This window comes from Protopterus annectens, chromosome 3.part1 (assembly GCF_019279795.1).
Source record: "Protopterus annectens isolate FY-2018-M chromosome 3.part1, PAN1.0, whole genome shotgun sequence".
Taxonomy (NCBI): Eukaryota; Metazoa; Chordata; order Ceratodontiformes; family Protopteridae; genus Protopterus; species Protopterus annectens.
The window spans coordinates 1,543,858,960-1,543,885,424 of record NC_056732.1 but is presented as its reverse complement, the minus strand read 5'-3'; the positions used below and the strand labels follow the sequence as shown (position 1 = coordinate 1,543,885,424).

At 38.6% G+C, this 26,465-nt stretch overlaps 1 protein-coding gene across 1 annotated transcript in view; it reads right to left on the bottom strand.

Annotated features, from left to right (window-relative positions):
- LOC122798558 (nitric oxide synthase, brain-like) overlaps positions 1-26,465 on the bottom strand; it is a 638,878-nt gene that overhangs the window by 521,980 nt on the left and 90,433 nt on the right. The window contains exons 3-4 of the mRNA XM_044067612.1: positions 15,346-15,494; positions 8,647-8,809 (exon numbers count right to left, since the gene is read on the bottom strand). Coding sequence (XP_043923547.1) covers positions 8,647-8,809; positions 15,346-15,494 — 312 coding nt within the window. The remainder of the gene's footprint in view (positions 1-8,646; positions 8,810-15,345; positions 15,495-26,465) is intronic.

Genomic DNA, 26,465 nt, shown 5'->3' with positions numbered 1-26,465 from the left:
TTGTGCCCAGTTGTGGATTACTATAAACTGGGAAAAGTCTGCCTTATCACCCTCTCAATTTGTGACTTTTATAGGTGCAGAAATAGACACAGTCGCCATGTTAGCTTGTCTTCCAGCAGAAAGAGTTCAGAACCTCATACAGCAAGTTCTCCATCTACTCCTCCTCTGGAAAGTCAAGGCAAAGACAGTGCTGAAACTCCTAGGGACCATGGCTTCCACCATATTTCTAGTCTCTCTTGCCAGATTGTATATGCGGATTCTTCAGTGGTTCCTGTAGTCCCAGTGGTCCTTTCAACAACTGCCTCTATCCCACCACATCATTTTAACAGAGTCTTGCAAGAAGGACCTTCGTTGGTGGATCCATCCCAACCATTAAATGACATGTACCCCATTCCCTCTTTGCCAGCCCATTGCTACTGTGACCATGGATGCCTCCCAGATTGTGTGGGGGGCATTATCTAGGCAGGACTGTCCAAGACACATGGCAAGATCATGAGGCTCACCTGCATATCAATGTTCTAGATATAAGGGCGGTGCTTCTGGCATTGCAAGCACTCCATGACCTTCTTCCTCTTGGGATGATAGTAATACAATCAGACAACATGTCAGTAGTATGGTATCTCAAAAAACAAGGCAGAACCGAATTTACCCCCTTTGTTGAGAGGCTATTTGTGTTTGGAAATGGGTGATATCTTCCCAGCACTTTCTAGTGGCAATGCACATCCCAGGGAGAACCAACATGATAGCTGACCAGTCTCATCTTCTCATAAACCCTCCACTAGAAAGGTATACACTAGCAAATGGAGAAGGTTTTCTACCTGGGCTGAGGAAAGAAATGTTGACCCTTACACCGCCTCCATTCCAGTGGTCTTAGAATGCTTTTTCACCAGGGTTCTGCTGCTGCCACAATTAGGGCACAGTTGGCAGCAATATCAAATTTTCACTTGGGTCAACATGAGTCTTATCTGATGTCACACAGATTGTGTAAAACCTTCCTTAAAGGTGCTACTTTGCTGAGACCTCCTTTTCAGGAAGCGGTAGCTTCATGGGATCTAAACTTCATCCTGTCCAAATTAACGCCTCCACACTTTGAATCTGCTCAGTCGTGTTCATTGAAGTTTCTGTCTTTGAAGACTTTGTTTCTGGTGGCCATCATATCTGTTAGATGAGTGTCAGAGTTACAAGCACTGTCTATCAAGCCCCCTTATTTGATTTTCCACAAAGATAGAGTATCCCTTCACACAAATCCATCTTTCGTCCCTAAGGTGTGCTCTCATAATAACTTGAACCAAACTATAGAGCTGCCAGTGTTCTTTCCTAATCATTCCAATGCAGCAGAATACAGATTTCATCAGTTGGATGTTCACAGACAATTACGGTTCTATCTACACTGGACCAAGGAATTCAGGAAGTCAGGCCAATTCTTTGTATCCTTCTCCGACTCCAGATTAAGTCTCCCAGTTTCCAAAGTGACCCTTTTGAATTGGATTTCGAGTTGTATCTCCTACATTTATTCTTCTGATGGAAAGCCTTTACCATTCAAGATTAAGGCTCATTCTACAAAATCCCAGTCTTCTTCTGCAGCCTTTCAAGCCAGGGTTCCAATTGATGTTTATGCAGCAGCAACCTGGGCTACCCCTCACACCTTTATTACTCATTACAAATTGGATATGACCTCTAGGGGTAGAGCCTCCTTTGGTTCCAGGAGTAGTTTTCCATGAGCCACCCAAGAATAAGGTGCTAGGGACGCTTTCCCATATGTAAGAATCAGGGTGAGATAGGACTACAGAACATAAAGAACATAAAGAAGTTATGTACTCACCATATCATTCCATGTTTGTAGCCCATCTTGCCCTTCATTCTTACGAATCTACCCTTCTACCTCCCTCCTGGAAGGATGTGGAGACAGAAAAAAAAAAAAAAAAAATATATATATATATATATATATATATATATATATATATATATATATATATATATATGTATATATGTATGTATAGTTCCATAACAGGTGGAGACCTTTCATTATTGTTTTTCTTTCTGGATAGTTTTTGTTCTGTCTTTCTATCATGGTCGGCCTTAGGCATAGGCGAACTAGGCGACCGCCTAGGGCACCGTACAGGCTGGCCTTGTAAAGGGCGCAATTTGTGTTTATCTATTTATTTTAATTAATTTACTTTTCTTAATAAGAAAAGTAAATTAATTAAAATAAATAAACCATAGGGTGCTGGAATCGTAGGGTGAGGAGGGGGAAGCGTGCGACCCTCCCACTTTTACAGCTGCAGGTTGGCCAGGACTGGAGGTTTCAAGAATAAAAAAAAAACATGGCAGTAGAGGCTAGCGTGTTACAAGCACCATTTGGGGGGCTGCTTCTTAACATGCTGTGCTCCTTTCCAAACATGTTACCTTTGTGAAGAGCGTTGTAAACTGTCTTGTTTTTCTTTCTGGTACCTCAACTTATTAAACGTTAGCTACTAAAGTGCTTTAGTAGTCACTGGATGCGCCAACGTTTTCTTTTACCTACGTGTGTGTGTATGTGTGACGGGGATTAGTGTAGTTTGTTCCATTATCAGGATTCTTTGAAATTCAACCACAAAAGGCATCAGTTATCCCTCTCCCAGGACCCTGCATCACTTGTAGGTGTAAAAGGTGCCCGACAGTCTTAATATCCCACCGGCTCCAGTTAAGTCCATCCACGAGTTCGAGTCCAACATACAATACAAACAAGTATATACAGAATTAAAGAAAAAAAGGGTAATTCATGTGGCCTTGGTTTTATTTCCTGTATGACTGCTTTTGTGTAATCCTTTTCTACATCAGGGATGAATCACTAACTCCTTTCCTACTCGGAAAGGGAATGTAAGCTACTGGAGCTCCCGAAAGGAGTTGGGGGGATGATTTCCGAATGGAATGTGCCACAACACCCCCTTTCTAACATAGCCAAATGGAATCGGCAATTCAAGGATACCCTCACCAAGTTAACCCCTTGTGATCTGCACCGTGACATCACATAGTTGTAGCACACCGGTAAAGTTGCAGTAAGGAAGGGGGGGGGTGGAGTACTGTCGCTGATTTACAAAGCTCCAGTGACATGCGATACAGTTGTTGTTGTTGTGTCTTTCGGCTTTTCCCAGTTTAGGGGTCGGTCTTCAAATAATGAATATAGACTCACCCTCAGCTTTTATTGTACTGCGATGGCTGTGATCGTTAAGCAATGTTATTTTTGTTATCACCGTTTTACTTACGGTGTTTGCATATACGTAATGCAACGGAGTTGTCATGAAATAACTGGTGCTGCTAGTGCAATCATTCTTTTTTGTATCATTTATTTTTCTTTTTTTTTTAAAACATAAACACTATCCTGCCCAAAGACTCCTACCTTGATGGCTCCTCTTTTCTTCTAAAATTAAACTATTATCCTCATGTTCAGAAGTGTGTTGCTTTGGTCCTTCTAACAGCTTCTCTGGTGTTTAAACCAAAGCCTAGAGGGTTGTGTGAATTCAGACCAACAGATCAGTCTCATGCTGGCCTAGGAAGCATATGAGAAAAAGGCAGGCCACAGAAGAAATATCAGACTCTGCAGAATGACATGATTAAAAGCCCTATACCTCTACTCTATTTCCATTATCATATGCCTCTGTCTATCTCATGCTAGATGCATTTACACTTAGAACCCACAAACTGCTGTATTCTCTGGTCATCTCTTGATTCAACATCTACAAGACAGCATGGGTTGAGGAAGGTTTCAGGCTTCAACAAGAATTTTGGCAAGTGGCATTATTAAACAACTCACACAGGCAGCAGTTGTGAACAAGCAAAGCAGATGATGGCTCTGCTTCACTATCAGGTACATTACTACAGTACAGGTTTCTTCGGATTAGTTCTAGAGTATATACTTCATTTAACAACAAGCCTGGGCAGTTTTGTGTGTTAACTGTCTTGCAGTTAGTGCAGAGGATTAAGCCTCTAAGCTGTTTGTCTGCTTCTTGAACAGGGTACAAGGTCCTCCTATTCATTGTACCTCCATTTGCTTACTGTGTGACTCTGAGAATATCAGAAAGTACTCAAGGATCATCTACGAAAAGGGACATTTGTGTCCAGTGGACTTATCCAATTAGCAAATGAATTGAATAAAAATAAAAAAGTGACTTGTAGGAGACAGTGTCAGGAAATAAGAGAGGACTGTGTTGGAGAGCAAAACTCTTAGCCCAGCTACAGGTGTCAATAACAAACTGGGCTTGGGAGTTCAACCCCATGCTGCAGAAAGATAAAGCCCTTATTGTGTTCCAGATGACCTGGGTTTGACTAGTGCAACAGGTGCTGTAGGGGCTGGATGGGAGTGAACGGCTGGTGCTGGCTTGTCCATCCTTGGGGGCAGGGAGGTTACCTATGCTCATTACAATAGCAGCGTTAACAGATGGGTGAATTCCACATTGGAAGCTGTATACCACTTAGGAGATATAGGGTATGAGTGAAAGTTCACATGCACCTCCAGTGGGCAGCAACTGCAGAGCTGGCAAAGCTGCCACAGGGTGGGAGAGAGTTAGGGCTCACTCCCCAGCAGCACAGTGACACTGTACCAGCATCCTCAAGGTCCTCATGTGTCCCTGATGTGGGTCAGTTTTCGCCAATGGGAGGCTAAGATGGTCCCACAGACCCAATGAATGAGAAGAAGGAGCTAGTGGCCACTGTTTGCCAGGTATAAAAAAAATGTAAATACCTGGCTCCCACAAATGTGAGTACTACAGAATAAAAGATAACACAAAACAGATAACATCTTCATAATTGCCGTGTGTGACTTGTATTTTACTACATGTGAGCACTTTGGTCCAAAGGAAAACATTAACTGAAAGGAAACAATTACTGGTGGCTAGGGGAGGACAAATCCTCCCAAAGAGCATACTCTGCTCTAGGGCAAAGGGGTTCTGAAAGCTCTGCGTAACATCCCTCTGCACCACACGCTTCTGAAGACCTCAACCTTATTACAACAATCAACAGAATGTGCTGGAGGGACAGGTTCATAGCCTGGAGACTGCCCATTTTATGGAATTCACTACCTGTATATTTCAGACAGAGCACCTCACTGGCCCTCTTCAAGAGAAATCTTGATGAGTGGATGGGAAATAGAAAATTCACCTCAGGGATCACTCCAGTGGCTCTCCTAGACAGAGACACTGGGATCTAAGGTTGGATGGCACAATGTCAGGGTAATCCTATGGGCTAGGATTGTAAAGGCTCCAGGGTCATTAGCCTAGTACACACACCTATGAACCTATTTCATGCATATACATCACATGAATGATGTACATGCTGAATATGAATTAGATGGACATCTCCATCTCTATGAGATTTTGGCTTTATCCAAAGAGACTGCAGCCCACCTCTATTCTTTTTCTTCTTTTTAATGTGATCAAATAGTCTGGGGCAGCACTAATATCAGCAATTAACATGGCAGATATCAAAGGTATGTCCTCATCATAATGGATAATTTCTCTTAAATTCTGCTTAGAGCCAAGATACCCTTGAAATTCATGACAAGGATCAAGACAGGAACGTAGCTCAACAGAGTAAGGCACAGCCTAAATTATTCTAAGGAGATGAGTGAGTGTACTAGGAGGGAAGGGGATAAATGAGCATATAATCTGAAGTTTTAAAGTTCTGGGATACCAAACAGGCTGGGATGGGCATACCTGGAAGTAGGAACAGTTTACTTGTGCAAGCAGAATGCAATAAAGTATTTCATTGAAGGTAGGCAGCCAAGGAACTTTAGAGACAGGCTGCACTGGTCCCTGGATAAGTGTCACTGGTACACTATAGTATGATGGGGTTGATTTGTATCATAAAGAAGAGACCACTAAAGTTGGTTGGCAGAAGCTAATAATATGTTCTATATAAAAGTAAAATATAAACTTACTGATGACTTTGATTTTTTGATGAGGCTGACAGGTAGTTCTTAAAGAGAGTAACTTATGGATGGCCAAAGACTGAACTCAAAAGCATCATTTGCCTGAAGTTTAACCTGCCGGGGATCTCAAATATATAACTTTCAGACTTCATATCCTTCAGAAATGCAAGTTAACACAAATCCTGTTGTTCTAGGAACTTTAAGTTAAAAAAGTGTAATATTTAAAATCTGTCCCTATTTTTATGGTCATTGCATCCACATAATGTCCAGATTTCTTGCAGTAAGACTGAGAGGTATGTATACCTCTCAACTATCCAGATTTTTGCCTCATATCTTTGGCCTGTTCCTCATAAAATTTGTGGTTTTCTGGCAAATCACTGAAGATTTAAATAACTAAATGTCATACATTTGAGTTTCAGCCTTCATTTCCTTCAGAAAATGCATGGTGGGTTGTAATGACAGATGTCTGACAGGCCGTTTATGCTTAAAATATACTGAAACGGGTAGTTTTGTCATTATTGGTTCAAACATTTTGTTTCATTGCTTACTGGAAAAATGTTCAAAACTACAAATTTAAAACATACTCTAAAAAGTGTAAATGTTTCTATGTGCAACTAACTATTTTATGTTTATCAAAATCTGAAAGCAGTGTTAGCATAATTGCCTTTAGTGCAGAAGGCTGTGGATTCTACTTCCACACCATGTAGATGGAGTGCTGATATTGCATTACTCATATGATTGTTGATTATTTGGTGCATTATAAGGGGGATAGGGGTTCTACACTCCTGAGTATTTCCTTTGTATGAGATGCCTAGTGACTATGAACTTGTTGGTCATTTCCTACTGCAATAGATCATTTTCTATTGCATTATTATCAAATTTTTAATGCAATATAGGCAATTCATTCTTTAAGGAAAGCAGGCACTGAATTTGTAGATAAAACATTGATATGTGAAGTTATTTTGCCGCTAGCAACCTCTTCATTAGGTATGGATTTCTTTAATGTGAAATTCAGATGATTTTACATCTGCAGAGATTGTGAGTATGGAGTAATATTGGTGGATTATAATGACAGAAGTCTTGAGTGGCCTTTTATGGTTGAACATTTCTGAAATGGGTAGTTATTGGTTCATACATTTTGTTTCATTGCTTATTAAAAGAATTTTTAAAACTACAAAATTAAAACACTTTAACAAGTGGTGCTGTATTATACAGGGAATATAATTCAATGCAATCAGGAAGGTGAATCAAAGAACAAATACACATAAGCATGACCCTAACAAATGTGTGCAAGGAGTCTCTTTTGAAAACAGCCCAAAGGTAAACTTAATTCTTCACTGGCCAGATGCATTTTCTATGAATGTGGGTTTTCATGCCATTTCAATGAATATGATTTTTTTCCATTTCAGTGAATGTGAGTTTCAAGGGCAGAGAAGTTTACTGCTTATGCTAAGTCTGTTTTTATTGTGAGACTGTATTGTTTAGTAAATGGCTACCTGTGTTTGTGCTATTTTATTTCAATATCTGTAATGACTGTAGAAGCAAATAAGAGAATAGTATGCATGGTAACTGGTGAGAAATAACCAAATAATGGAACACTGTAATGGCTGAGGAGGGGGCTGCTGCTGGGGGGGGGGTTGCTGCAGGAGCGGCTGCTCTGAGGGGTAGTCTATTACTCTGCCTAGGGCCTTATTTGACCATGATCTGGATCTGGTATTTAATGTGGAAAATACTATGCAGAAGTAGTTGTAGTTAAAGATACCTTGTAATATAGTTATTCTTCCTATACATTTAAATAATTTAAGGAAATGACTGGAGTGACTTTCTTAGGGAGTGACCCTGTGGGTGTGGCTCAAATAGAGGTGTTTCATGACTGTGGTGTGGGTGGGGCTTAAGGGGCACCGGAGCACTACTTCGCCTAGGACGCCATTTCAGCTATGGCTGGCCCTGCTTTCTATAGTTCAGCAGCAAACAAGATCTGGGGATTATACTGGTGCACCATGGGATACCTACCTAGCCACGAGCCAACTAGAAGACTTTGAGCTTTGTAATAGGCCGAGTTGGAGCCGAGGATCGGCTCCAAACCCATATGTAAGAATGAAGGGCAAGATGGGCTACAAACATGGAATGTTATGGTGAGTACATAACTTCTTTTTTTATTTAATTCCCCCAATACCTCAATGCCTTTTGAGATTAAAATATCCACTTTTATGGAGCATCTTACCAATCTCAACGAAAATTATAACAAAAACTTGGGAAAAAGAATCTACTCTTTCTTTTAATGAATTCATCAACATTGAATCTGAAGTTTGTCAGTTGGAACTTATTACCATCAAGGCAAGAACCACCAGAATCATTTCTTCATACAACATGTGGAACAACCTTGAAGAACTACTAAATAAGTAATTTGTAATTTTTATGCATAATAATTTGTTAACTAATGAAACCTGTTAGAATCCTCATTGTTTAGTAGACACTCTTGATCTTTTTTACACTTTTTGATTTATATTTCTACTCAAATTAAGTGTTATTACATTCTTGTTTGCCTAAATCTTAATAAAACATAAAAAAAGAAAAGTGTTGAATAATTTAAGATTTTATTTTTGTGAACAAGTCAAACATTTTGCATACGGTTAATCACATAAGTCTTTTTACCTGCTTTACAAAAGAAAATAGACTTTTGATTAAAGAAGTAAACATGAGCTAGTACTGTTTAAGATGATCACAAAATATTTTGTTACCTGCAGTTTTGACCATTGTATCCTACCAACACATCTTGCAGCATTGCGCCAGGCCTGCTTTGCCCCAAAAATGAGCTCACTTTCTTCAAGATGATAAGTTCCATTGGCTTCAATCTGATTTTTTACTTCTTGTAGTCGGTTTAGGTGTGCCTCTGTTTGAAGCCTGTAAAAATGTTGCACCGTGAATAAAACAAGTCAAGAAAGATCACCAGCTGAGCAAGGTTATATGGTACAGTAGGGCACAGAGAACAAAAAAAGAAAGAACATGAATAGAATGTGAGAAATATAAATATTTGTGGTTTTTAAAATTGTTTTACCCAGAATAAATGCTGGAGCCATTATATTACAAAAGTGTGATTGACTTCAGTACTTGCCTTAATCATTCATAATCACATGTTAATCAATTAGTGATCATTTTAGAAAACTACAGGGTAAGACATAATGGCTAATATATTTTCCAAAATACTTGCTGGAGAAACAACTAATTACCTGTCTGCTAGATGTTGCAATGTACATCAACTCTACTTAATATTTTCAAAAAATTAATATGGTAAGACTTACAAAAGGCATATATAATTATTTTCCTACTGAGGTAAATGCCAGTGATAAAAAGGAGTTTAATAATAAACAAAATGTAATGAGACATCTTAATGAACACAATGTGCATCATAATATAGCTCAAAACATAATAAGTTGAAAGGATGCCCGCAACAGCTTGACATCTTTTACTTTCACATAGGTTCCAGCTAGAAGATCTATGTCATATGAGCCAATTGCACAAATTGTGAACGCTCATACTATCGAAAGTACCAGACCTCGAACTTCCTATTGTGAGGGGCTGCACCCCTTCCCCCCCGCTAAATATATATTCCAACTTCGAGATCGCACTACACTGAGGAAAGGGCAAATATCCCATTCTTCACCGTACTGAGATCTCAGAAAAAGCACGTTGAGCTCCGGTATGTTCGATATTATGAACGATCGCAATTTATGCGATTCGCTCATATGATATAGACCCCAGCTAGACCTGGTTTGGATAATTATATTATTTATATTTTGACTTGGTTATCCCTGCTGGTCCAGGCCCATTTTTGGAGGATATTTTTGGTCCAGGCCCATTTTTGGAGGGGGACTTGATAGGGAAAGCATTGCCTGTGAATTCATGGTACGACAACAGAGATCATGAAAAAACAGTACCAGACTATTAATCAGTAGAGCAGAGAAGCTGTTCAAGTAATAATACATGTAGAGTTCATTTTCCAGAGACAAATGCCTCAGTATAGTAAATATACAAATGTAAAATATACTAAATAATACTGAGTTTGTTCAACAAGAGGATCATTTTACAGAAGTAGTACATTCCACAGTTGCTTTGTACGCAGTATGAGTACGTGGGAATTAATAGTTCATTCCAGAGGCAGTCAGCAAATAGACCTAATTGTTTATGCATTACAGAATAAAAAAAAGTGATACAGTATGTAAGTACTTAGGAAGATACATACTGTCTACTGGAACAATTGAGCAAACAATGATTACCTATAAAATACAGGAAGTAGTGAGGATTTGAGAAAATTAGAAGTCTTAAGTGTCATTAGAGGGTATTAACTGTTGGTAGGTTGGGCAAGCAATGCAAATGAAACATGGATTTTTGAAGCACGTGGTGCATAGAACACGAAGGTGTTTTTTCCTAAAAGTGCTGGCAAGGTCACTTTGCTTATTGATGTGCACCAGGGTAACAAAGTATTAGTGATGGGACATGGATTGTTACATAGTAATCTGTGAATAAGCGTGAGGCAGATTAACTGCATGTGCATGCTCTAAAATATGATCAAGGCAGATGGCACTACTGTCCTTTTTTTTTTTCTTGATTCTATTAAGCCTTTCATGTGGACGGTAGCTCCCCATTCCTTAAGCGTCCTAAGCATTGCACTACAATACTCATGGAGGAATCGGAGTCTTGAGATAATGGTAGACAGCAGTTTAAATTTGGTTAGTGCATGTATACCAAATATAGGAAAGGATATTCTAGGCCACATCTTATTATAAAGGGCATTTCTAATCACTCCGGGGGAGATCATTTAGCCAATTCACACCTTATTCATTCATATTTTTGTTCAGTTCAGCACTCTGTTTTGTAATATTTCAACAGGTTACCTTCATGAAATAATGTTTTACATAATACAATCATGGCAACTAAAATTGCCTCTAGATAAATTCAGATGGTCTAAAACATTTTTAAATGATTTTAAATAAGACTGATTTTTATCTGGAGCAGGATCCTTCACTGGTCCCAGACAAACACTGACATGTTTTCTTTATGCATTACCTATACTTCATGCTTAGAAAGATCAGTCATATCCATGCTTTTACCAACATTTTCTAAACTGAGCCACACTGGAATAAAATTAGTATATGAATTGTTCCAGCATTAAACCTAACAACTGCTTTGTTTTCCAAAAATATTGTTTTGAAAGTACTCAGTGAAACGCCTGTGTATAGTAGACTATATCAGCTGAGACTAATCTCTGCTATTTCAACAGCAATGATACTGAGGTTGACTTCAAGAAGAATACTGGCTATATTGACTATGCTAAATGGTTTAAAGGCTGTTTTAGGACTAAATGGGATGGACCATGTGCAAGGCCACCAAAAGTTGGGTCCTGCTCATAGATGCTATTTCATTGTCAGTCACTAGAAAATGATCTTTGCTGCAATAAACGCTAACAGAAAAACAAACACTTATTTCTATGACTGAGAAAAGGTATTGCACTTTAAGGTATCATTAAAGAAGGTGGGGACTGGACTGATGAAGTGACGAAACTTTTAAATGGGAAAATTTTCTATAAAGGAAGGTTTTGCTCTACACACATTTTAGTTTCACCATTACCATTTCAATCTGTGCTATGACAGCTGTGGAAAAGAGCTATAGTGATTTTTTTGTTTCCATAATAAAATTTCTGTCGATTTTGCTATTATAAAAATGAATACAGTCTTTGAAATGCAGCCTTTACTTTGGCATGGACATACAGAGCTGTAAAGGTGTTACGAGTTAGTAAGTGCCAAAGTTTTCTCAAGGTATATTTGAGTTATAACAATGAACAGTGCAATGCCATTTTGGCACCTGACAACACTGACATTTGTTAACTCACTGCTATCCTCTAATGGCTCAAACAATTTCTAGCAATATCACATATTACAATAGCCTTTATCAATTAAATCAAATTTATACCCATACCTCTCATCTACAAAAAATTTTGTACAATGTCCAGATTTTTTATTCAGATTTTGGTGGGGTCCCTATAAAATATGTGGTTTTCTGGCAAATCATCAAGGATTGAAATAGGTAAATAATGATGAAAATTTGATTTTAAGACTTCATATCCTTTAGAAAATGAATGTTAACACAAAACCTGTTATTCTAGCAATGGTGTAAGTTTATATCAGCAATATTATTTATTTATTTATTTATTTAGTTATCTATTTATTTATTGGTATTTGTTGACCGGGAAAGTCCACTGGGCAAAGACCCATTTTCAGTGGAGGCCCGGGGAGAAAAGCTCCCCAGTTAAAAACAACAATAAAGCAAAAAAATTGTCAGTATCATTACAGATCTGGGAAGAAAGGCTCCACAGTTTAAAATAAAACACAAACAAGCATCACAGAAATTACATAATTACCAACAGATGTTATACAGAGTAATATACAAGCTTCAAACTAACAGGTAACTATATCACCGAAATTTGGTACATTGTGATGAGCAAGTAATAAGGTGTTCCAGTTACTTGAAATAGATTGAAATCAGAGGTGTGGAATGGAGGATTTTTGTTTAATAGGTTATATAATTAGGGGGGCTTACATTGTATATTACATGTGCAGCTTGGATTTTGTAAGAAGTAGGTTTTTAGTGCAACTTTAAAGGGCTTTAGAGAGTCTAGTTGGGTAATGGTAGAGGTGAGGGTATTCCATAGTTTGGCTTTGTTGCAGGAATATAGGCATTGTCCTGCTCTCTTGTTGGGGTTTGCTATGCTTAGAAGGGTTTTCTCTGAAGAGTGGCACAATCGAGTAGTGGTATATATGTGTAAGATGGATTGGAGTGCAGGGCAGTTATTGGGTTGGAAAATTAATTTATGGGCCATTATTACTTGAGTAAGCTGGAGATAGTGGTGTTATTCTAGCCAGGTCAGGTTTGAGAGAGCAGTACAGTGGTGTGAGTGGTTTGGCAAGTTAGATGCAAAGTTTACTATTTTATAGTAGCATTGTTGTAGCTTATTACTAAGGGATGCATGGAGGTTGGCGAAGATGGGGCTTCCATATATAAGGGATGGGAATAAGCAAAGTATTTGCTAGTTTGATCCTAGTTTGATTATCAAGGTAGAGTTTGTGTCGGTATAATTTGCGTAGTTTGAAATGTTTTTCTTTTTACTGTGTTCTGTATATGTTGTTCAAAGGAGAGTTTGTCATCGATAGAAATTCCTAGAAGTTTTGCAAATTTTACCAGTTCAATTATAATTTTGTTATGGGAGAGAATTTTGAAATCTGTAGTTGGAGGTTTTAGTGAGGAATAATAGCAGTTTATTTTATTTATTTATTTTTAGTTAAGCATTAATTGAGAGTCATTTAGCCAGGTTTCTATAGAGGAGAAGGCATCTTGGGTGATTGTCTGGAGATTGGTGAAATTATTGGAGGAGGAGATGATAGTTGCATCATCTGCATACTGAATTAGTGTGCTGTGTTGGTAGACTTTATTTAGATCATTAAATAATATATTAAAAGTAGTGGTCCTAAAAATATAAAAATATGTCCTTAATTTTGCCCCCCCCCCCCCAATTATTTTAGGCTTTATCCAAAATTACTGGGTTAAGAGCTTGACAGGTATGTTTATACCTCTGTGCAACAGCTTTCTTTTAAATGATGTATGCAGTTTATTAAAATTAGCATCCTCCAGTCTATTTCGATATAATGTGTTTAATTTTCTCTTAGAAAATATTATGCTCTCTGTGAATAAAGGAAGCAACTATCTTGATTTTTTTAATGGCAATCTCTTCATTCAGGGATAATCTCAATCGTAGGTTTTTGATGGATCCTGAGGCTGATGTTTAATCCATTCATGGGCACACGTATCTTTCTATGAAAGCTAAAAATATTTCCATGTGGAACAGCTGTTTGCTTGATGGGAGTGACTTTTAATTATCTTATGTACTTTGTTTTCAGATTTAAAAGCAGCAAGTAATTTTTCTTCAAAGCAGCTTCTGCTGTTCAGATCACCTGATGACTAGTATTTTCAAAATTGTGATAATGTTTTTTCTGAACTATATCTTTATGGTACTTTTATTTCTTTTGACTATCGCTGGATATCTTCTTTTCACAGTGCAAGGGATGACAGTGATCCCTGTTAAAAGTACGTGGCCCAGAAGTGTGAGGTTTACAACTTTGAAAAATATGCTACAAATGGAAAAGAATTAAGCCGGCATCAGATGTTTTCTATTTCATTTGGGTTGAGCCTAAAATTGGTCAGTGCACTACCACAATAAACAAATATAAATAAAATAAAATAAAATTTTACTGCAATGCCATGAAGGTGTTGATGCAGGAAGCTTGGCCCTCACCCACCTTCTGATGTGGAGGGGTTTCCTATCCAGTCGTACTACTATTTCCATGACTACTGTATGCCAGAGTAAAATGCACACTCTGAAGTATCACAACATAAGTAATTGAAACATTCCATGTCAGTAAGGGATCATTTACATGTTTCAGTACAGCTCACAACCACTCAAAAGTCTTGAAATAAAACCAAGCAGCATCTACATAGTATGTATATACGTATATTTATGTAATTCATATGGGCGTGTGTTGGCATTTTGAATGCCTGCAATGTTTGTTGATTGGTTAAAGTGGGAGGTGTGTGTATTACGTTGTGGTATTTAAATTGCTGATTTTTTATTGTTACACAACTCTGATGATGCCCTTAGGGTTAAGGGAGAAAGCGCTAAGTTAGTTGTGTACTTTATGCTGTTGTTTTACAATAAAGACGTCAGTTTATGCTGAACAGCTGTGTGTACTTTGCTGCTATTTCCAATTGGGACGCCAGTGTATGCGGATTCCTGCTTGGTTTTATTTCAATCATTTACATGTTTCCCATGGGCCTCCATTACAGGTGGTTTAAGGTATCACAACCATGGCTTGGTTTTTCTTGCAGTTTTCACGAATGGTTTGCCTGTGTGACTTTTTTGCCCTTTGGTTTGGTATCTGTATTTATATCTATCTGTCTATCTATTTATATATGTGCATGTACATGTTTGTGTGCATGTTTATTTGTGTGTGTGTGTGTGTGTGTGTGTGTGTGTGTGTGTGTGTGTGTGTGTGTGTGTGTGTGTGTGTGTAGGGGGATGTAGTCTCTTTCTGTGCTTTTGTCGGGCAATTCTAAAGATTGCAAACTGCTTGTAATTTCAAAGGAAAACTGAATGATTTGTATCATAGTGTCATTCCTACATATCTGTGATGTCAGTCTGTTGCTGTATTTGTCTTACACCACATTTATGAATGCAGTTTCAGGTTAATCAAATTCCATACCAAATAAATGATTTCCTGTATTCATTTTATAGCTTCTAAAAGTGAGTACTCCACCAACCATGAATAAATAAATATTTTACTACAAAGTAGTACATTGTACAATGTTTTATACTTGTAATATTCAGCTACCTTTTGCTAGACCCATAGTACTGATTAATGAAGTCAATGGCCAGTGGCATAATCTCTTCCTTTGGCCGTGGCCCATCACGTGATCTGCAGATCATTTCATTTGGGAACATGACTGATCCACGACATCTTACTGTATTGCAGGGGAACACCTGAAATCAGAAGTAAAAATGAAATGCTTATTTAGGAATAGTCAGGTACTTATATATGTAGAATGGAATTCTTTCACTGGCACACCTGGAACATAGGACTGCATATACAGAAAACATCATCAGTGCCCTGCATATATTTGCTTCAGGTTCTGCTAGATGTGGCTATTCCAAAATTCAGCCAAGCAAAAATTTCTATTAGGCACAGTCTGGCAGTGTAACGGTACTGATGATTTGACCTTAAAATGTTATTGTTATTACATTACTAATTTGTTAGCCTCTTATGTGAACTTGTCTTAGGGCCCCTTTCATTCAAGACCAGACACGCAGGCAGCAAAATACACAAAGGACTCCTATGATCCATCCAAAGCATGGCACAAAAGTCAGTTATAAACTGCTGCTACTGTCATGGAGTATAAGGGATTCAAGCTAGAAGTACAAGGTATTAGATGAGTATTAGGTGCAGAGTACTTAGTTTACAGAGAGGGAGTGTCTATATTCAAGTGCTACTTGGATCTCTGGATAAGAAAGAGGCAATTTACCCCAGGACTGCCTCCTGTACTACTAATGGGACAGATGCAACTCTTAAATGTTTTATCTCATTCATTGGCCCCCCTCAAATTATATATAGTGTGATCCCAGTAATTCTAACTAGAAGGAATATATAATTATTATCCAAAACACCATACAGCGAACTAAGTTACTGGCATAGTTAGAAAACATTGGTCTATATTGACCAGTGATACTGATATTAAAAGTATAGTGAGTGATGCACCCATATTTAGCTACAAGATCAAAAAATCCCTGAAACGCTTAATGTGTTACGTGAACAACATGAGGAGTGACCATCACATTGGACACATGCTTCCATGTAATACATGTAATTACTGTTCTTATATTGATACATCTGGTAAGTTTGAACATCCTGAAACTGGGAGGCTATTTACCTTTAGACCTCTGGCTAGTTGTATTTCCCAAAATGTAGTATATTTAGCTATGTGTGGACTATGTTCTGCTTTTTATGTAAGGAAAATGAATAAAAAACTTAAAGATAGGATTAGGGAACATGTTTACGATATTACGAATCAGGATGAAACCAATGCTCTAGCAAGCCATGTTAAAGAAGTAAGACCTTTACATTCCTTTAAGTTTTTGGTTCTAGAAAAGATAGACACCAATGAACGTGGTGGTGATATCAGGAATCTGACTGAAATGTCAGAGGTCAGATGGATCATTAGATTAAGAGCAGATACCTGTAAAGGCTTAAACAACAAGGTTTCTTTAAAACCTGTCCTTAGAGCCAGAGGGTTCTTTAAGTGAGCAACATAGGTTTATGGGTTTGTTCTTATTTTCATTGTTATTATTTCTTAAGTGTATATTCTTTATATATGTTTTTCTTTTTTTTATATTACAATAGTAGGATTTATAGGATGTTGTTTTATGTTTTTCCATACTGCCCTAGGTAATGTAGCTATTTATATGTTAATAGGTAGGATGGATGCAGCAGCATATTTACATTATTGGGTCTAATTAACTTCAATGATCTCTGTGTGCTGATTTGTCATAAGACATAGGAGTGACGGTATTTTAATGGAGTGAAAGATTTAATGTTTAAATGTCTGAAGCAGTTGTAATACTGCGAAAGTGCTAAAATGTACATTACAGTAAAGTTTTATAAAGCTTTTATAACAACTTTCATAAAGTCTTCATTTTGTGGATTTAACTGCAGCCTTGTTTTGGTTCGCTGTATGGTGTTTTGGATAATATTCGCTATTTTTGTGAACAGCGTACCATTCATCCGGACTGCTACTATTGTTGGGATTCTAATTTATAATTATTGCCCATTGGATGAGTAAGGCTGATCTAAAATCAAATAGGATAGGTTAACTGAAGCACCAAAAGGGAAATTGGCTAGGCTTAAAATGGTGTGCAAGGGCACCTATGAACTTATGACATAGATAAGAATATTAGGAATGTAAAATCTACATGAATTAAATAACTGCATTATAAAATTTGTCATTGTAGATATACCGAATGCATTAAATATGATACCTTGGAGCTTTTCTCCCTGGGCCTCTGCTTAAAAAAGATACCTAGCCCAGTTGGACGTTCTGGGTAAACACATAGGTACATAGGTTCATAGGTTCATAGATGTGTACTAGGCTAATTGCCCTAGGGCCTTTACATGTGTAGCCCACAGAAGTGCCCTGGTGTTGTGCCACCCATCGTTAGTTACCAGTGCCTCTATCAAGTAAAGCCAATGGAGTGATCCCGGGGGTGAACTTTCTATTTCCCATCCACTCATCAAGATTTCTTTTGAAGAGGGCTAGTGAAGTGCTCTGCTTAACATGTATGGGAAGTCTAGTCCAGAGCATGGGCAGTCTCTGGGTTATGAACCCCTCCAGCATGTTCTGTTGATTGTGATAATGAGGTTGAGGTCTCTGGAGCGTGTGGTGCGGAGGGATTGGGATTTCTTTAGATGTAATTCTAATTCTACAAATACATTGGCTAAACACTGTTTAGATTTTAATATGACATATGATTTTAAGTATAGACTAATTGATGTCATTAATAAAAATATAAGAGGGGGAAATATTAATAATATAGTGGAAACATAAGAGTGTGAATGGATAATAAGTCTAGCTGTGGACAAAACTCCTGGAATTAATGCTGGTGTAAGTTTAAAACTGGTGGTGAAAAAAATGCAATATAAATAAGTTTTTTATACAAAAAGTTTTATATATTATAAATGAAAAAAATTTTGTATATATTATAAATGATAGATTACTATTTTAATATTATTGTATATGGTAATCATGTGATTTGGTGTTGGTGCTGTGATTTAATTTTACTATTTAAATGATGTTAGAATGACTATTTTATATGTTGCACTGAGGAAGGGCTAAGCCCAAAATCTTTGCTTATTGTGCTTATTGCTTATTTTGTTGTTTTATTAAAGTGAGTTTTACGTTCTTCGGCTTGAATTTATTGGTTTTATTTGTTTAGATGTAGCATTCCTAACAGAGCTGGGTCAGATATGGCTTTGTAAGTCAAGCAGAGATCGCCTCTTAGTAGACGATATGAGATAGAGAATAGCTGGAGTTTTTTGAGTCTGTCCTTGTGCGACATGCCTTTAAGGCATAGGATCCTCTTTGTGAGGTACTTTTGTGGCCTCTCCAGCTGCTGCGGTTGTCTAATGAGGTACATGCCAAATGGAGTATTATACTCTGTGATTGGTCTAATGAGGGAAGAGTAGAGAGAAATGATGACCACTTTCTTCCTGGATGCAAAACCCTTGGTAGTGAGATTTGCAACATAGAAGGACTTTCTGACTACAGTGGCAATGTGCTGGTCAAAGGAGAGGTCAGCCTTTGTCCCCAGATCTCTTATAACGCCTTCAGTGCTCAGTGGATTCCCATTGATGTGATAATTAGTGGGAAATGAGTTTTTCCCAAAGGGGATGACGATGCATTTTTTGGCATTAAGCTTAAGGCCATGGTTTCGACACCAGTCATTGGTCTCAGTGAGGCCTTTCTGTAGGATTTCTGCATCACTTGGGGAGTTAATAATGGCTCCCAGCTTGCAGTCGTCTGCAAATTTGGTCAGCCAGTGTCCTTCCATGTTGGCCTGGACTTCTGAGAAGTAGCTGCCAAACAGGAGAGGACCCAGGACTGATCCCACTGGGACTCCACTTGTGACTGGTCGGCAGTCTGACTTGGAGTCCACTACCTTCACACTGTGTGTTCTGTCTGCGAGCCAATTTTCAACCCACCTAATGATATAGGGGTTGATGCCTAGTTTGGTGAGTTTATCAATAATTCCTAAGTGAGGAATGGCATCAAAGGCCTTGGCCAGATCGAGGTAGGCTGTATGAACTGCCTTACCTTCATCCACTGTTCCGGTGACTGACTCAAAGAAGTCAACCAGGTTGAGCAGGCACGAGCTACCTTTCACAAAACCAAATTGCATCGGATCTAGAGTTTGGAAATTCCCTATATCCTTGTTAATTAGGTCCATGATGATGCACTTCATAGCCTTACATATCAAACTCATCAGGCTAATGGGGTGATAATTTCTAGGGTCTGTAGTTGCTCTTCCTTTATGGAGAGGGATGACTGTGCGCCATTCAGTAGGGACAAAGCCTGAGGTGAGGCTGTGAGTGAAAAAAGCACACAGATGTGGTGCCAGAGATATTATCAAGTCCCATGGAAGCTGTATTCTTGGCCTGTGCTGCAGTAATGCAGGGTGCCTGGCATTCTTCCGTTAATGAGATTTGTCCTTTGGGGGGAAAGAGGGGTAAAGTTGGCATTGAGTCTGTCGGCCAGTATTTTGGCAATGTCTTTTGGCTCAGTATAGGAGGTACTATTGTACAGTAACTCAGAGCAAATCTGGGTATTGCCATGGATATTCTTGATATAACTAAAGAAGGTTTTGAGGCTGTTTTTAGTGTTTGCTGCAATTCTGCCTTCATAGATGGCTTTGGAGGTTTTGATGAGGGATCTCAACTTTTTTTTAGGCTAATCAGGGAATTTTTCAGTCTTGGGACTTCAACTTTTTCTGCAACAGTTTCTTCCTTCTGTTGTAGAGTTTATTAATGGCAGGGGACCACCAGACTGGCTTCCTTTTTTTGGAGGAGGGCGTCTTGGTTCTGTTGGGTATGGCTAGTTCCATGCATTCATGTACATGTTTGTACAGTGCATTGGTGTATAATTTGACAGTTATGCATCTATTTTCCATTGGCATGGGTGCTGCGAAGTTAGCCACCTCTGTTTTTAGGAGTCCAAAATCAACTTTGGAGAAGTTTTTCATGGTGGATACTTTTGCGAGAGGTGTGGGAGAGATGTAGATTTCCATGGAGATTAGTCTGTGGTCGGATCTAACTAGGGAGGAATTGACTATTGGTGTAGAGCAACAGTTGCCCATATTAGTAATAACCAAGTCAAGGATGTTTCTTCCTCTAGTGGGGGTAAGAATGAGCTGGTCCAGAGCATTGGAATTGATGAATTCCAGGAAGCACTTGGACAGTGCATTGGTGCTTGAGTAGTTTTCCCAGTTGATGTAGGGGTAGTTGAGGTTTCCTAGTATGAGAGTGTTGGGATGGACCTTGATAGATTCCAGGGTGCTTAGGAATGTGAAGTGAGAGTCTAGGGACATGATTGGAGACCTATAGCAGGTTATGGCCTGGATCACAGTCTTACCCAATGTTAGTTGTACCTGAAGTATCTCAGATGCGTTATGCTGGGCTACTAGTCGGGAGGTGTACATATCCTTTATGAATATGGAGACACCACTGCCTTTGTACCTTCGGTCCATGTTTTGGGCCCAAAAGGTGTGGAATGAGTTGCCTGGTAGCACAGGGGTACTTTCTGCCACTTTAAACCAGGTCTCCATTACAGCACAAATGTAAATGTTCTCCATTTTGAGGAGTTGACTTCTAGCATTGAACAGAATGACCCTCAGATTGCATTTATTTATAGCTGTTACGGTGGTAATTTGGTCTTTGGAACTCTGCCTAAAAAGGCACTATAGGGGTGGCAAGAGCCTTAAGCAGTACCCGGAAACCCAGGGGTGACAGATGCAGACCATCTCTGGCAAAGCATTGAGGTCTGTCAGTCATGTCATCCCAAGCAGACAAATACTGGATCCCCTTAGAATGACACTAGAATGTTAGCCAATTGTTGAAGTCAATCATTTTTTGTTTGTACTACGGTATCATTCTTGGTGGAGGTAGGATGCTGCTTAGGGCTAGTGTCATAACTGCCTGGGCCACATAATCTGAGAGCTTCATCATGTCTCTTTTCATGTAGTCCAGGGAGGTGCATCTCAGGTCATTCACACCCACATGGATAATGACAGAATCATACTTGTACTTGTTGTGGAGTGACCTGAGTGCATGTGTTATGTGTTGGATTCTGGCACCTGATGGACAGCTGACTGTTACCTTCTCCTTATTCATCCTAGTGAGTGGGACATCTGTGAGCCTCACTATTGAGTCACCCATGATTAGTGTATTGGGGAAGGTTTTTAGCCTTAGGGGCTTAGGTAGAGGAGCACACGATGGAGGTGAGCTATGTGTCCTCTGGTTTGAGCTGTGTTGGTCGAGTGCATTTCTGTCTTGGAGGTCTCTGCTGTTTGGGTAAATTTCTATTGAGTGCCACCGCGAAGGTGGGTGTGTGGTTTGTGTTTTTATGTGAGAGCTGTGAAAGTGGGTGTTCTGTAGGGCTATGTGTTCCATGTGGTGTGGTGCAGGTGTTGACCTTTTCTTCTTGACCAGCTAGTCCAGTCTTGGCTGGGGAGTGCATCGCTTCCAATTTGGTGATATAAGTGAATCTCTCACAAGTCTGAGTGTCAATAAAGTCTATGTAAATAAAATAAAAATCGATTTGAAGTGGATTTTAAATCATTTGTTCAAGTGATGAAAAAAGCCTCCCACAATCATCATTTTGGGGGCACCACATAATATAATTTACTTAAACTCCTTAACATTTGTGAAACAATGCTTTCATATTGCAAGATCAATGGGAGATTACAGTAATCTTTAATTTATTTACATACTGTTCCACAGCAACTCATTTATAAAAAAAACTAAATACTGATTATAAGTTGTCAAACGTTTTAACCTCACCAGTTGCCCCTTGATTATGTTTTGTTTAATATAAGTAGGGTGCATACTGGAATAGTGTAACAGGTTCGCACATTGGCAATATCCCACAGATGTCATTGACAAAATAGTCTCTCAGGAAGCTGCTTGTGAGTAATAATAATTAAGAGTGGTCCCTTCAATGGCTTTGTTTTTTCTTTAGACAGTTGTTGTGTCTTTCGGCTTTTCCCGGTTAGCAGTAGCCACAGCGGAACTCTGGTCCGCTAATGATTGGTAGCTGATATTTACGTGCCAAGTTACCAGCCCTGACACACAACCTTCAACAAAGGTGCGCCCATTCACTCATGTCTCCACGCAGAAGACGCTCTAACTGAGAATCGAACCGGACAGCATCTTACTGTGAGGCGACAACGCTACTGCAGCACAGTGACACTGTAAAAAAGGTGATACAGAACAACTGGCAAATTTTGGAAGTCAGTGGTGATATTAAAGTAGTGGGGGACACTCCTCATTTTATTAACAAAAAAGCCAGTAACATCAAGTGACTTTTAGAAAAAACAAAGAATAAACCACAGTTTAGTAAAAAGGGTACTTATAAATGCCAGCAGTGTTCAATGTGCAGATATATTTCTGAGGACCCTTATTTTGAGATTCCTGGGAGGGAAAAAAATGTATTCAGTGTCAGCCTTTTTCACATGCAGTTGCCAGTACGCTGTTTACCTTGTAAAATGTTCCTTCTGTGAAGCGTTTTATGTAGGGAAAAACACAGGGAACTAAAGAGGGAAGTTTACAAACATCAGCATGCTATTAAAATCAAGAAAGCAAATAATGCACTTGCTAAGCATGCATAAGTGTAAAACTTTTCAGAAATTTTACTTCTGTGTGATTGATCAGGTCACCATTGATTTCAAAGAAGAGGAGCTGGAATTTAGAGAACTGAAATGGCAGATAGAGCTGTATGAATACAATACTCAACAGTAGCATCAACTATAAAGTGGTACTGAATAGAAGGCAATATTATGATAAATGTAAATGAAGGTTTCATAGAGCCTATACAAGCCTAGCCATAACAATTCCCTGGATATTTCTTCCCACAATATTTAATTCCCTGGACCCCTGTCTAGCAGGGCGACTGACGTGATACCCAGGGTGAATTTCCTATCTCCCATCCAATTGTCAAGGTTCCTTTTCCTTCTCTTTTTATTGTATTGATTGTTTGGAAAGTTCTTATGCAGTAATATGTCTTTAAGACGTAAACAGGATTAATAAATTGGATGTTCTGATTTGATGTCTTGATAGTAATTGATAGTATTTTAATGGTTTAATTCACAACTTGTATTTATTCAGAAGACCTGTCCTGGTCAAAAGTGCTAAATCATTAAAAAGGTTTATTTTTTTATTTCTTCCCCGTTTCTCTAAGTGGTGTTCTTTTATCAGTGTTTTTTTATTTTTTGCCACTCAGTACTGAGACATTTAGTTGTTATTTTCTGTTACTTTCCTGAAGTAATTAACAATGGCTGCTGATGCATTGTGTTAGCAAGGCACCCCCCCATTCATTCTCCCATTCACAACAAACACTTTCAAATGCACACATATACACACCACATATGCCATGCCTGTCCCTGTGGTGTTGGAACATCCTCCTTTTCCTGCCCTGGTAAATCGCAGATGACTGCAGTCAGTCATTAGTGCCTGATAGAGTTTTTCACACTTCATATCCTTCAGTAAATCCAGGGTAGAGCAACTACTGTTATAGTAGTGACTTTCATAGTTTGTATGAGGAATAATTAAAGCCTATCCCTAATTTTGTTCCACCATTAATTTTGGCTTTGTCTTGATTTCTTGTACTGCGAGGTTGAGAGGTACAGTTAACACTCTCCGTTCCTCTCCCTTGTATGCATGAACTATTGTAGTATTAAATAACTCCTGAAATCCTCATCGTATGTTAAAAAAAAACTGCTGGGCTAGCTTATCAGTTCACGTAGTGGGCTAATGATGAGATTTACGGGTGCAGGATTCAAAACCTTATTTCCTTTTGTAACTCTTTTATTTGTTTTTGTTTTCTAAGGTCTTATTTTTTTACAATACATTCCTGGTGTCTGGTGGTGGTGCAGGAGACTAATGTCCTTATTGGGAGGGCACAGGGATGAAATCCCTTTTACTGCCTTTTAGGCAAAATACTAAAGCAACAACCAATGACGTGGAGTGGTATATTGAAGATTTACCCACGGTTTGTGTGGTTAAATCATGAGGCAAAGCCCGAATGATTAATTAAAGCCAACCATGGGTACATTTCAATATACTACAACCACGGAGTTGGTTATTGCTATTATATAATGACATTATTTAAGAAAAAAAAATACTTACTTTTCTTAAATAATGTCTTTGTATAATGGCGCATTACTGTTCTTCCACTGGTTGTGGTAGACTGCTTCCCTGTTTTGATGTACTGAGCATGCATATGGGACTTGTGTCCTATGCATACCCAGTACATCAATGCTTACAAACGGAAGCAACAGAGAAAAGAAAGTCTTTGTTGTTCCATTTTTTCTTTTTCTTTTTTTTTTATTTGCTTAAAATAATATTTTGAGGACTTTATACCAACGGAAAAAAGTCTGGGTGACCGGACCTTTTTTCTGTTGGTATATTGTGGGATTTACAATGGGCATGCTGGCCTATCAGCATGCACATTTTGAAATATTAATGGGGTGTCATTGTATAATTATAAGTATCCCTGGGTCTAGTTCACATCATGCTTTTTAAAATTAATTGCCTTTAAGGCATGCTGTGTAGCATATTCTTGGTGACTAGTAGTCCCCCTGATCTCCATTATGTCCAATTGCTATTAAAGAACAAGATGTAAGAGTTCTCCCTGGTGTCTAGTGGTTTCCTCCTTGATCCATGTTATGTGTAAGTACCATTAAGGCATGATGATAAAAATTATCCCTGGTGGCTAATGGGCCTCACTGTCTCACATCTTTAAAGTTATCCCTGGATGATAGTGGTCCCCAAAGACCCAATGCTGCAGGCTTTTCCTGTTACTGTAGTGGTGTGTGGAAGTATGACACTCACCCTAACCAAACCCCCACACACACACACACCTAAAGTACTCTTCATTAACCCGCCTAGTGTGACCTCCCAGGCAGATGCACACTCACACATGCCCTCAGATACGCACACTCACACCCCCCAACCCTACCTGATCAGTACATTCCCTAGAACTTACCTCTGCCACAGCGGGTGAACTTGGCTTTTTGGTCATGTTCACTACCATGAGTGACCAGAAGCTCCTTTTCTTTTCCCTGACATAACCCAAACATAAGAAGGACAGAGGACAAAATGAGATCAAATTCAGCATGTAAGATGCAAGTAGTTCTTTCCAGGACTAACTTGGGATTGTTCGTCTGGTTAAAATGGTATATCACTGAAGACCAAGGAAGGTATTGTTCCCTTGTAGTCTGCCCTGTTTAAACCTGTCATAGACTACAGTCTGCCCTTTTTGGCATTTATCTCACTAGACACATCAAAAATCTTGAAAAGACACAGAGGTTCCTAACAAAAAGTATCTCAGACCTCAAAACTATTAGTTATCATTAAAGACTGGAATCACTATCTCTATACTCTGTGTCTGATAAGTTCTAGAGGGGAGCCCTGAGGCTTGTCTTCTATGTACTTAGGAAAACTGTTATTCATTACCTCCTTTTTCTTGACATATCAAATAGTATAGCAAACATTTGAACAAGAGATTTCAGTTCACATCAGGTAATAAACAGAACTAAATGTAGAGAGAGATAGCTTCACTAACCAGTGCCTCACCTTGCTCTGGAGTAGATTGCTTTCCAAGTCAAGCAATGTGACTCCATGTCACCATTTAAACATAGCTTAAACAGTTGGATGGATGCCCTAAAATACACTCCAGGACTTTCAGGCATTGTCCTCCTTGAAAAGGTTGGTAGAACATGAGGGTGGTTATTGGCAATTCATGCATGGCCTCTGGTCAAATAACCTTGTATTTCATAGTATTCCTGTGATTTTGACTACTACCATATCCTACAAGATAAAATAAGTGAATAAATGCATATCATTCTGGCATTCAATTTTCCGGGGATTTTTCCAGGGATTCTTGTATTCATTTGACTTTTTTTTCATGCTGTGTACTGTTTATAAATTCTAGAGTGTTAAATATTGTTCCTCAGTTTCATGGAAACTAGTAGTAGGTGTCATAATGTATGATGCTACAAAGTGAAATATGGCTTTATTTGACCATATCTGTTTGTTTTCCAGGGGAGTAAGGTATAAGCACACCTGTGTGGTCAACATTTCCCTGAGGAAAAGCATATGTGAAACCACAATCACTCTTTCCTAATTGTTGC